The sequence below is a fragment of the Ailuropoda melanoleuca genome, chromosome 7, assembly GCF_002007445.2.
Source record: "Ailuropoda melanoleuca isolate Jingjing chromosome 7, ASM200744v2, whole genome shotgun sequence".
In the NCBI taxonomy this organism is placed as follows: Eukaryota; Metazoa; Chordata; class Mammalia; order Carnivora; family Ursidae; genus Ailuropoda; species Ailuropoda melanoleuca.
Window position 1 is genome coordinate 39,057,255 of NC_048224.1, and position 13,326 is coordinate 39,070,580.

Genomic DNA, 13,326 nt, shown 5'->3' on the forward strand with positions numbered 1-13,326 from the left:
AAGACAATTATCATATGATTTCTCTCATCTATGGAACATAAGAACTAGGAAGATCAGTAGGGGAAGAAAGATATAAAGAAAGGGGGGTAATCAGAAGGGGGAATGAGNGGGGGTAATCAGAAGGGGGAATGAGGCATGACAGACTATGGACTCTGAGAAACAAACTGAAGACTTCAGAGGGGAGGGGGTGGGGGAATGGGATAGACTGGTGATGGGTAGTAAGGAGGGCACGTATTGCATGGTGCACTGGTTGTTATACGCAACTAATGAATCATCAAACTTTACATCAGAAACCAGGGATGTACTGTATGGTGACTAACATAATATAATAAAAAAACATTAAAATAGGAAAAAAAAAGTAAAAAAGACAAAAAGCAAAAAAAAACAAAAAACCTATCACAAACATTTTCCCAATCTAGGGGTTAAAATCCCAAAGTAACGGTTCCAGATTAATATACCACAGTGTGGGGACACAGATCAAGTAGACGAAGTCGTTCGGCAGCTGTCCCGTAAATCTAGCTCCCAGCACAAGGGAGGGAATATCGGAAGCTTCACTGCTTGAGGTTTAAAATTTGGAGTCCTCACCACTGTCAGTGCACCACACTCACCTAGAGAACACGTGACTGATTTACAAGTTTCAAGGAGAATTTCAGCCAGAGCCTCAGGGTCCGCATGTTCTTCCTCTAAAAGCATTAATCTGTACAAACCAGAAAGCAAGATACAAATTACTAGCTAAGAGGAAACATTCCTGAGCCTTTCTGGCACAATTTCTGTCTGCATTTATCACCTCATGACGTCACTTCAGCTTTTCAGTTTTAAAATACAAGAATTCCATTGACTTGCTGTAAAACGCTAAGGGGGTGGGGGAGACAAAACAAAGGACTGAACTACGAAGGAAAATTACCCCTGAAAAAAGGCGTTCATGGACTGCAGGACCCCGAGCTGCACTTTCCACGTGCTCAGTTTTAGCCGCTCACACATCAACTTGCACAGCTCCTGACGGTAACAACCTGGGGAGAGCCGGGCAGAGGGCACATAGGAACAAGAGACAGAGCGAGTGAGGGACACACAGAGGGACACAGAGAAATTGGAGCAAAGAAGGACAGAAGGACAGAGAAAGGAGAGTAGGAGAGAGGGAAAAAATAAATGCCTTTAATTAAAGCCATGAAATCTCAAAAAAAAAACTTCAGCATGACTTTGTGCCCAATTCCCAAATTTCCCTGGCCAGGAACACCCCCCCACACCCTGCCCCAGGGGTCCTATGTAACTGTTCACAAATGTTCACTCGCCAAGGAATGAACACAAAATCTTACCCACACTACCTCCTCCTGTCAGATACCCCGAGAGACCACCAGAGAAAGCAGAACCCTGGAGGCAGGGAACTCAACTCTGGACACGCACAAGCTTCTGCACATGGCTGGCTTATCGAGAGACAACAACGCCTTATTCCAAGCACATTTTGCCAACTGCACTTGTTATAATTACACAATTACTATTATGCTAACTGCTGAAAAGGAGTATAAAACTCAACAAAGTAGTTGTTTTTTAAATGCCATAAAACTTAGTATGGTTCACAAATGATGCAGGATGGTAAAAATCTAGAAGAATGTTGCACTTAAGAAACAGAACCAGAAACTGTAGATGCTACATTATGAGAAAGATGTGCATACGAAGCCAGTGTGGAACAGTTCAATTCTTAAAGGCTTGGCCCTCCTCTCAATAACCAGCAAGTGAATGTACATTCCTCTGTCTTCTATGAAAATAAACAGCTTTGTTTTGAGATGTGTGTCATCTTTTTTATAGAATTCCCTACTTTAACTTTTCTACCTATCAAGCAAAAGTTAGGAGTCCTAATGGGGTCAAATAAAATGGACTTCCGCTGCAGTCCTCAACATCATACCAAGAAATAAGGCCACTTAACAAATCTCTGTCTTTTGGAAAATCCTTCCAATACATAGCAAATATGCTATATAAAGCTCACACAAAGAACGGCAAGGCTCAAAGACAACCTTAAGTCTGAGTTTAGACATATCCAGTCCTGAATAATCAACAACATTCTGTATAACATTCAGGAATATCGAGATGTTCAGCGGGGAGCACTGCAGGAACCAGCAAAAGGCAGGAGCAGCGCCGTGCCATGTTTAAGGCCCTCAGAATGAACTACAACCTAAATCAACAGCAACGGTTTAGTGGTTATTTACTTAATCCTTTGAACGTATATTTCATTCAATTTTAAAATCCTTCAAAAGGTTGCAAGTTTCTCAGTGAAATACAGATTTCACCTCATCATTGAAAATTTGGTAACAAGGCCCTTAATTTTGAGATGAAAAGAACCCACTAATAAATTCTACAGACTCCTCAGAACAGAGCATCGTAAAGAGTACCAGAACTCTTTTCATGGCCAAACTACCTACGTGAAATTTATCACGATTGTTATAGGTTGAACTGTGTCCCCCAAATTCGTATGTTGAAGTCCTAACGCCAAGTACCTCAGCATGTGACTACTGAAAGACAGGGACAGGGTCGGTAAAGAAGTCCTTGGGGTGGGCCTTAATCAGGTCTGACTAGTGTTCTTGTAAGAAGGGATTAGGACACCGACACAGACGGTCATTTACAAGCCAAGGAGAGATGTTTCAGAAGAAGCCAGCACTGCCAACCCCTTGGCCCCAGACTGCCAGCTTCCAGAACCGTGAGAAAATCATTTCTGTCCCTCCAGCCACCCCGTCCATGGTGCTCTGTTATAGCACCGGCCCTCGCCAACCCGACACAGCAGGCAACGAGATCATCTGCTCACGCAGAGCACAGTTCATGCTGGATTCTTACTATACAGCACGCGATAACTGATCTGTCACCCAGAACATCCTCGCGCTCATTCGGTAACCTCTGGGGACAGCTCTTCCTCAAATGCCGGGTGCTTACGTTGGGTCTCCACATTTCGGGGCCAGGCTTTGCCCAGGCTCTCAAAGGCTCCCAGCAGACACTCCAGCTGGAGCTCCTTTTCCTTCTCATTCTCATCTTCATTTTTGGTTGTCCGAACGCCAGTGCTTTCAGGGGAGTTCTAGGATATATCAAAGCAAAAGAAAGCAACATTTATTTTCTGTCAAAGTTACAGGTGTACTGCAAAACAGGGTACCAGAGGAGGAGATGTTAACCAACAATTAGATGCTAAATTCTCTACCACGGGTCTTCCTATTTGTAATAAGAATTTGTTACAGAAATACTACACCTCTCTAATAAATATGGAAAATCCTTTAAAGGATTCTGTTAGGAAAGGTGAAAAAATATACCGTATATGTAGTATTTTAAACATAACATAAAAAGACTTGCATTAGAATCATGGGATTAAAGATGCAAGAACTTGGTAATCACCCAAATCCAAACTCTTTCTTAATAAGAAAGGGAAACAAGCTGAGAAGTGACTCATCCAGCTAGCTGGTGATATACAAGTGTCCCAAATCCACGTACTATCACTATGTAACGGGAACTACTTAAACAGCCTTTCTGTTGAAAGAAAACCGCAGATTAGCAGCAACACAAAAAATAAAAACGCTATTGAAAATATTCTGTGTTTCACAAAAAAATAAATGATAAACCATAACCTTTGTTCTCTGAACCAGTGCCCAGCCTTTACAAATGAGTACTTCATTTCCCAAATGAAACCAAAGTCTTTTTGACCAAAGTCCCTCAATATATGGCAGAGACGATTACCACTGGCCCACTGAGCTCCCTGCACTCGCTCTAGGCTGCCTGCGGCGGCTTCTGCACACACTTAAAAGGCAAAGCCTATCACTACTACGTCAGAAACCGTTGGTCCATTCAGGTCAACGTTCGCTCCCAGAAGTCACTGTCCCCACAGCCTTGAGCGTCACAGCGTGTGGTTTGGAAACCCCTACAACGAACTCATCTTCCTGCTTTGTTCAGAAAGAACCACCTGCTCTCCCATCCTCCCACGGAGGGCAACTAGACGCCTGGAGGACGCCTTTCTTAGCCTCCCGAGCAGCAGAGGTGTGGCTAGCTGGCTAAGGACAGTGAAACAGAAGCAAAAGTGCCAAGCAACAATGTCCGAGACTCTCCTTGAGAGAGAACGGACATGCCAACTTCAACCCTTCATCCTTTCTTCAGCTCCTCTGCCATTACCCACCTGGAAGGCAGTGACACCATGGACCACGATGACAATGGCCGCACTCCCGGGAAGGCGGAGCTAGCAGCTGTGGAGAGCCAGAACAGCTCAACTATTACGTGACAGACAAGCCTCTACCTTGTTTGAGGCCATGATGTTTAGAGATTTTCTGCTATGTGCAGATACACTAATCCTGATAAAATATGTAAATAGGATACCAGGAAAAAAATCTTCCTTCCTTTTCTTTTTGTATTTTAGTTTTTAAGTCTAAACTAGACCTGAGAGGATACAGGTGATCACTACCTTCTTGATGAGAGGTATGACAATGTCAGAAAACTCTTGGAATCTGTCTTCTTTGGTGGCCTTCAAGACATCTGCCGCACAGCTGATTGCTACGATCTTGTATTTAAGATTCTCTTTGCAACACTCCTTCAGAACAGCCTGGAGAATCTCATTTGTGCTGGGCTGACTGGGCACAGGCTTTTCCAGCTCTGCACTATGGGAGCCACACAAAAGCATCGGGACAGTTAATAAAGACTTCAGCTTCGGGGTTCAGTTTAAGAAATGGAATCTTCATTGAAAGAACATTTACCTGCAAGCTGTCACCACACAGGCAATGGCCTTCAACAGCTCTTCCTAAAGGGTTGAAAGATGAGGGAACACTATTAAGCACACAGGTGTCATTTACATTCTACGCATTGTGACTACATTACACTCAATAACTACGATGACAAAAATTAACCAGAGTCATCTTATCATTAAAATACACTTAACTATTTAACAAGCACATCCACAGAGTTTTACTCCAAACCACAAGCGCAGGACAATGGTCTCCATCTCCATTTCATAAAGCCTAGAGACCTGACCTGCCCAAGGTCAACAGGCGGATGTGGCTATCACGGAACTCTGATTCCCAGCCCAACACTTCTCTAGTCCAGCGCTGGCCACTGCTGACTGTGACATCAAGTGCACTTCGATATGCTGCCACAGTCTCATCTTGCCCCCTGAGTGTTCGCTCTAAGTATCCCACTATCAACCCTTGTGTATAACATGACTAATTCACAGGCCTCAGAGATGGGCACCCTCGGCTCCAGGTTTAGACACAGCTTGCCCTGCTACTCAATTTCATGTGCACCCAATCCTGATCTGTTCATGGGGTCAACAGGGACAAAATGGAACCAAGTCATTTAAGGACTCTCTTGGAAAGCTGAACGTGATAAATAAAAATCAATCCCCAGCATTACCGTGCAGTATTTAAAAACATGTGGGTTACACTTTGATGAAATAGCATATTTAATCAGGCAGTTTACCCAAAGCTTCCCATTGGCTAGGAAATCTGGTTCACAAAAACAATCCATCTGACATCCCACAAAACCAGATGCTAATTCTTATAGAAAATGAAAGATGAAGTCATAATCCTTTACGGATACCTTAAATTTAACTGGGCATGAATGGTTCCTTTACCTTTCCTGCCCACGTTCTTCCCGCCAGGCCTTGCAGTAATGCGCTCAGGATCATCCCCAGATATGGAGGTGCTAGGGAGCTGGTTTGTTTTGCAATTGATGCCATAGCAATTGCACCCTGGGCTTTCATCTTCCAAGACTGAGACTGCAAAGCCTTCTGGGTAATGGTAATCAACTCCTGCAGGTATAACCGAATGCCACCAAAGGAACCTAGGTTATGAAAAGCAAAATTAAGGCAACTTTTAAGAGAGAAAAAGAATTAACTTTTATTTAATCTGAAAAAAAAAGTCAGTAACCATCAGTCTAAAGCAATAATTCTCAATGGTTAGATCACACCTCTCTCTGAAAGAGAACAAGAGTAGCGTTGTGATATATCTTTACAACATAGGACTTTATGAACTTGAATATGCCCACAGGAGGGAGGGTGTCATGCAAATGGTCGTCTTCCATTTATCCACGTGAAGATGAAGTCCAGAATTAAGGAGCACCACCCTAAAATAACACTCTAAGGCAACATAAAATCACCACTCTCTCCCAGCTCAAATCTGTAAAGCTCTACTTCGCTTGGGCAGAGGTTCTGTTCTCTCACATGGGCAATGAGGGAGGAGAGAGAAGAGTGCTGAGCGTCAACCTTGAGGAGGCAGCAATGTGGACAGGCTTACAAGCTGACAGGACACATACTGTTAAGGTCCTGGGAAAGGAACTCTCGGAGTTTATACATGAAAAAGAGGAGGAAGAACTCCAGCTGTGGTTCTTAACAAACAAGGTGAATTCACAGGCACCGATGACTAACCAGGTACGTTTTCCTGCCACACTTCAGTCCATAAGTCACACTCCTCTTTCTCGGATTTCTCCTCCTCAGCGATTTCATGCATGCCCAGAAACGCCAAAGGCAGCACTTCTCTGGCGTGGCTCTTCAGTACGTCGGGGCTGTACCGCCCAATAGCATGGATGGTCAAAGCACAGGAGGTCTTGTAGATGGGCTCTGAAGAGGGGCAGAGACACAGTCATCCGTGCGGTACCGACTGTCGTGAGGGCAACTCACTCAGCTCAACAGGTTACCACTCAGCTTGCACCACAGCTAAACAAAGCAGTAACACCAACCAAATGTTCCTAGCAAAGCCCATAAGATCACGGAGGGCAAAACCCCATTTGTGTTATTTTACCAGACCGTTAACATCTAAGTTAAAAACAATAGAGGGGGCGCCGGGATAGCTCAGTTGACAGTCCGACTCTTGATTCTGGCTCCAATCAGGATCCCAGGGTCCCGAGACGGAGCCCGCCCCTCATCTGCCTCCCTGCTCAGCAGCGAGTCGTCTGCCTCCCCACCACCGCCACGCGCGCTCTCTTGCTCCCTCTCTAAAATAAACAAATCTTTAGTAAATAAAATAAAATAAAAATACTAGAGAGAAGGAAAAAAGGTACCTTCTTTCTCCATGTACCAGCCATTGAGCTTCTGCAGGAGTTTCTCAGTGCTGCTATCCCGTGAGGTCTGAAAAAGAAAACAATCCCCATTTATTTCTTTATAATTATCAAAGTATAATTACTTAATTAAATAAGAAATTCAACTCACCCGAACTAAATGGCCCATGGCAAACGCACAAGATTTCTGAATTACACTGTTCCGATCTGTCAGGCCACTAAGCAAAGCACTCATAAGTTTACCTATTAGAAATAATGAAGAAAAATCTGATACTTGGTAGACCAAATGTTCTACTCTGTTCCCAGGACCAAAACAAACAACCCTGTAATGAATATCTGATTTATCCCATGCTAGTTTAGAAGCCATGTATGTTAATGTGTACTATCCACTTGCTTCCTTTTACCCAATATTAAATTCGGATCGAGGATATTGTGGGGCAAGTTGCAAAAATGAGAGCTAGGTTCATACCGTTCATTAGCCCCACCTAGGAGCCAATCCCAAGAAGAGAAAAATGCTGATGTAAAATTAGATGTAAATGGTAAATAAATCCTACAAAATGGCAGATACTCTCACCTCCTTATAACCAGTAAGAATTAATCTAATACTTATAAAACAGTGAACACTTGCTAAACTTGATCATCGATGCACCTCTTGCAAACAAAGAAACAAAGGTAGAAGGGGAAGTTTAAAGGGAGAAAAACCACAGAGAAGATCACAAGCGTGTCTGAATGATATTTAATTTTTTTAAAAACCTTGTCACACAAGACATGGCCATACCGAAGTATCACCACACACGGTTTTGACAAACTCACCTGAGTAAGGTGTTAGGTCCTGGGGACACTGAGTAGTTAATGACACAATGACACTGGCACAGCCTCCCTACAGGGTTACAAAGGCAAAGGTCTAAATTTGATGGTCACAATGTTCTGTCTCTCAAACCCTTTGTCTTAGGTGTCAATGATTTAAAAGATGAGAAATATATGAAGCCTAACAGCCCCTACAGGATTCAATCTGGAAAGAGGAAGGTCCTTATTTTAAATTAGCAATGCAAAGATTTTTTTTCAAAGCTTCCAGCTGGAAGACGTGTGCTCTCACCTACACTACAAGGAAGAAAGAAAACTAATACAATCTTTTGGGAAGGTCACATAGGTCATCCTGGCCATCCTTGTTCTAATAGTTCCAGTTCTAAAAATTTAACCAAAGGAAATAGCTTCAGATGTGTCCAAAGACATTCATCACAGTGCTCTCTTTAATATCAAAACAGCTGAAAACAAATCCGATGTTCCCTGATAGACTAGAATAAATGATGCTACAGGCACACAACAGAGTATTTGATGGCCATTAAAGAGGATGCTGTGGCAGACACGTGCACAGAAAAGAGACTGGAGGAAAACATCGTGGAACATTAACAGTGATTCCTTCCGGGTCCTAAACCTCACGCACAGTCCTTAACCTCCTCCTGATCTATAAATGCTGAAACGTGAAAATGCAAGCCAGTATTAATTTTGTCAGGAGAAAAACTGTGAGTTGGTTTTTAAAGTGTGGGGATAGGGTCTGATCCTTGAAAGATCTAGAGAGGAGGACATTTTTCTAGCCAAACACCTGCTGGCCCTGGTGAAAATGCTAATCACCACCTAACACCACCGTCCATGCCTTGATACCTACACGAGCATTTCCATTAATGACTGATCATGGCGGGGACCCACAGGGCATGTACACGGCAACCAAGGGACAGAAATGATCCCACTAAAAAAGTCAGACACTATTTATTGAATAAGTCACGTGTTTTCTATTCTGAATTACATGTTTTAAGTTATTAGTGCAACCAGAGAAACAAAATGGTTAATGTAAAATATTATTAAGTTTTACAGACAAATATGAATTTCAAATATGATGGCTGTTATATTTTTGTGGCCCCAACTAATAAAGATGCAAATTCCTCTTGTGAAAAATACACTTACTTACCTTGGTGCCAAGACCCACACCACTTCTGATCAATTCACATAATCTAGGAACAAGCTCACCCAGCACCGACACATCAAGATATTGCAGGCACTTTGGGAAAAGAGTAAACATGAAGTTAACCTTAGAAAATGATGACATCAATACCACATCATCAATTAAAAGCTGCCATGGCAAGTATGTACCCACTGGATTTGACATGAAGTTAAAAAACTGCCAGTTTCATTTTGCACCGATTTCAACATAAAAACCACCACTGTACTACAGACAAAAAAACCGTTCATCAGTGGTTCAACATTAAAACAAAATAAAAATTGGGGGCACCTGGGTGCCTCAGTCAGTAAAGTGTCCAACTCCTGATTTCGACTCAGGTCATGATCTCAGGATGATGAGATCGAGCCCCACATCGGGCTCTAAGCTCAGCATGGAGTCTGCTTGTCCCTCTCCCTTCCCTCTGCCCCTCCCCCAGCTCACATGCTCTATCAGATAAACAAAAATCTTTTTTAAAAATCATGAAAAACAATGACTTACTAAAAGAGGAAATAAATTAGAATTCCGCAAGAAAGGATTTCTCTGGGCCTACTCTTCCTCCTTACCAATCCATGTTTAATGTAAAACACAGAGATTAAAACTGATTTTCAGCGGACCTGCCCTACCAAACCATTTTATTAAAGTCAACTTCTTAGATGAATTTGCCATACAACGTTTTTAAAAATGCAATAACATATATTCTATTATTAATGAGCATATATATCCAAAAGGTGTTTGCTAACCATTCCTATTTATTTAAGATTCCTTTTCCCCTCAATAATCCAACTAAGACATAACATCCTTACACCAAATGTTGGTGATAGTTCCCCAGTAAGCACTAAAAAATTTCTTCTTCTCTTGTCCAGCCTTGCGATCCGCTTAACAAAATAATTCCCAATAGCTAATGAGTTGTCAATTAACCACTCCGGGGTATGCACAGCAGAGCTGGCTCTAGACTTTAGTGACCCCCGAGTCCCAGACTCCAGGACCTTTAGAATTTAGAACCTCAGTGCCAAGCAGCTTTCTGCAAATCCCTTCTTACAACTAAAGCATTTCAACCTTGCTCAGTTCTCTTTCCCTATCTTTTATGCTACCCACTTTCACTGAATGAACGCCTCCAGCTGACACCTTCGTAGGTCCTCCCAAAGACCACACTCAGGCACAGACAACTACCTGAACCTTTCTAAACAGGCAGGCCAAAAGAGAGAGAGATTTATAGAGGAATCTTTTAATATATTGTTCTTCTATGTAACACAAATTTGAACTAATTATTCTGTTTATTAATCTAGAAGAAAAAGAACTATACTAAGAAAAAAACTAGAATCAATAGCTGTTTGACTCATCCCTTAAATCTCTACTTCATTTAATGGGCCATGAAGACTGAATCATTCCACTCGAAGATAAGCAAAGAAAGAAACTTCATTACGTGAGGCACTGACCATGTTGATTGTTTCCATCATGGGAGAGGATTTGGCAGCACTGAGTCGAGCACTATCCATCGCAGCCTGAGGACACAAATTCAAGTCACTCAGCATATTCGATCAATTAGGAAGAACCCACATACACCTGCATAAGAGGGCTTTATTTCCAGAGGACATTTTTAAAAAATAATATATGGGTAAAGCAAACTCAAACATAAGTCCAACTCTAATTTCTTTTGAGCTACATTCAACAATCACCTATGGAGGCAGCATCTCACTGCAGGTGAGAAATTCTGACAATAACCAGAAATTAACTGTAGTTAGAAATTAACATAGCGTGGCTCTGAGCAAGTCATCCGCCTCCCTGAGCCTCCCATTCTCCATCCACTAAATATGGGAAAAGGCCACATAAACTTCTATCTAAGGTTTTAAAGAATTGTATCTAAGAAATAAAAAATGTTACATGTTTTTTGCTTTAACTTTTAACAGATCTCCGTATCTACAATGGTACTTCAGTCTAACAATGACCCTGCAGGAGAGGTTAACTATCCACACGTGGTCAATGAGGAAAGGAAGATGTATAGAAGTGACAGGCCTAAGGCTGCAAAGTTTGGGCTAGACTTTGGTTCCTAATTCTCAGCACTAGTAAACAGGCTGTGGGAACTCAGGCAGAGCAAGTCCACTGCTGAAAAGGAAAGAATGATGAACGGAGAAGATGGAGAAGAAAGAGCAACATCAGAGGCAAAGGGAAAGAGAGCTGGTTATTAGAATAGTTTAGCCAAGGTAAAAACCAAATAGCAAACTGAGAGAAAGCATTGGCCGTCTACATGACAGGGTCGTGACAGTCCTAATAAACAGAGACCAACGTAAAAACATCAACAAGTACAAAACCAGGCATGGAATAGAAACATAATTCACAGAATGTAGGTGACTGACACAGTGCGATTAGACAGTGGACACCCCTAGTAATAGGAAGGTGTAATGCAGAACGATGAGATTCTTGCTTATCAGACTGATGTTTTTCAATGTTGGCAAAGGTGTGGAAGAAACAGAACAGGCACGACCTCTGATGCTGCATAATCTCTCTGACCAAATGTGAGATCACCTCGCTGCAGAATACTAGGCATGCATTAAAAGGGATGGAACAGCTCCATATACAGATATGATACACTGCCCACAACAAAAAGCAAGCTGTAGAACAACATTCACAGTCTATTTTTAAATTAGTGTGTTTGGCTCTGTAGCCTATGACTACAAAGGAATTTCAAAACAGAACCAGGAAACTGACAGTGGGGACCTGGTAGGGGAGAGGGGACTCCTAGGGGATTACTTTCTCCCCTTCTGCATTATTTTTTCACAGTAAATGCTTCAACTACAATTAAAAAAAAAAAAAAACTTTGATCAGTTGAGGAAACTACAGTATCTCTGAAAAGCAGAATAATTTTGGACTATGCCAAAGTCTAGATACAAATCCTCTTTACTTGTAGGGCAGGTGTGGTCCATAGAAGGACTCTGAAGGTGGAGAACCAACCCCTAAAAAAATAAACAAACATGTACAAAAAACTGTGTTAAATAAATGGAAATGCATTTTTTGAATGCAAGTGTTAGTTTTCATCCAATTCACCAAACAGTATTGTGAGCCCCCTCGTGCTCCCTCCTACTCCCCAAAACACACACTGCATGTAGTCACAGGAGTCGAGTTATTTTAAGAAGGGTGAGAGTATCATTCAGATTGTGGAGTGTGTCTAAGGATGCTGGAAAGACTGTTCAGATGAACTCAGTACCTTAGCAAGGCTTTTCCTCCTTGAGACTCACCAGCATGTCTGTGCTGTCAACTCACCTTTTCTTGGTCTGTAGCCCGGAGGCTCAAATAATTGAGAACTTGGGGTTCCAGTACACTTAAGGATTCCAACAGAGCTGGGATGAGTTTTGGCGCATGTGGTTTCAACATGGCCCCCGCACTCTTGCTAATCTTCACAAGGGTGTTAATGCTACAGACACACAGAACACAACGCCTAAGTCCTCTTGACAAAAGCCAGAAGCTCTACGAATCTGATCATGAGGACGTTCTGTAGTTTACTGTATTCAGCAACACATTTACATGGTTACAGTGTCTGGTCTTAGCACTATTTTTTTCCTTTACTTTTTATTATAGAAATTTTGGAGCATATGTGAAAGAAGAGAGAATCATAAATTCTACACATTCTCTACCCAGTTCAGTCACTGGCAACTTCTGACCAGTTTTGTTTCATTTATACCTCCTCCATACACAAGAGCACACTTCCCCCCTCCACATCCTATTATCTGGAAGTTGCCCCTAACTAAACTTCAGTATATGTCACTAAGAGGCAAGAATTCTTTACCATAATCAAAATACCATTTTCAAACCTAGAAAATATTAATTTTTTTCATATAATTTAATATCCAAATTTCCCTGTTTCACGATGTCTTCAAGAGTTGGTTTGTTGGGAGGCAGCTGAGTGGCTCAATCAGTGAAGCATTCGTCCAGCTCTTGATTTGGGCTCAGGTCATGATCTCAGGGCTGTGAGATCGAACCCGCATTGGGCTCCGTGCTGGACTTGAAGCCTGCTTAACATTCTCTCTCTCTCTCTCTCTCTCTCTCTCTCTCTCTCTCGCTCCCTCTCCCTCTGCTCCTCCCACCCCTCCACCTCTCTCACACACAAAAAAAATTTTTTAAAAATAAAAAAGTAAGTTGGCTTGTTGGAATCAGATCCAGAGTCCACCCACACATTGCAAATTATTGCATTTCTTAAATCCTTTTTAATCATCCCTCCCCTTTTCCCTTATAATTTCTTTGTCCTCACTGTTTTCCAGTGGTGTCATTTAACATGTTCCTCTGTGCCCTATATACACATCTTCAGGCGAAATCAGGTTCAGATTCAATTT

The 13,326-nt window shown here is 42.1% G+C and overlaps 1 protein-coding gene across 2 annotated transcripts in view; it reads right to left on the reverse strand.

Moving 5' to 3' along the window:
• Window positions 1–13,326, reverse strand: part of ECPAS (Ecm29 proteasome adaptor and scaffold) — a 100,448-nt gene that overhangs the window by 6,160 nt on the left and 80,962 nt on the right. For both annotated transcript variants that reach the window (XM_034664257.1, XM_034664258.1), the window contains 13 exons: window positions 12,260–12,410; window positions 10,438–10,503; window positions 8,972–9,061; window positions 7,819–7,885; window positions 7,157–7,248; window positions 7,009–7,075; window positions 6,377–6,568; window positions 5,585–5,793; window positions 4,713–4,756; window positions 4,424–4,616; window positions 2,920–3,058; window positions 905–1,010; window positions 609–697 (listed from right to left, as the gene is read on the reverse strand). In XM_034664257.1, coding sequence (XP_034520148.1) covers window positions 609–697; window positions 905–1,010; window positions 2,920–3,058; window positions 4,424–4,616; window positions 4,713–4,756; window positions 5,585–5,793; window positions 6,377–6,568; window positions 7,009–7,075; window positions 7,157–7,248; window positions 7,819–7,885; window positions 8,972–9,061; window positions 10,438–10,503; window positions 12,260–12,410 — 1,505 coding nt within the window. The remainder of the gene's footprint in view (window positions 1–608; window positions 698–904; window positions 1,011–2,919; window positions 3,059–4,423; window positions 4,617–4,712; window positions 4,757–5,584; window positions 5,794–6,376; window positions 6,569–7,008; window positions 7,076–7,156; window positions 7,249–7,818; window positions 7,886–8,971; window positions 9,062–10,437; window positions 10,504–12,259; window positions 12,411–13,326) is intronic.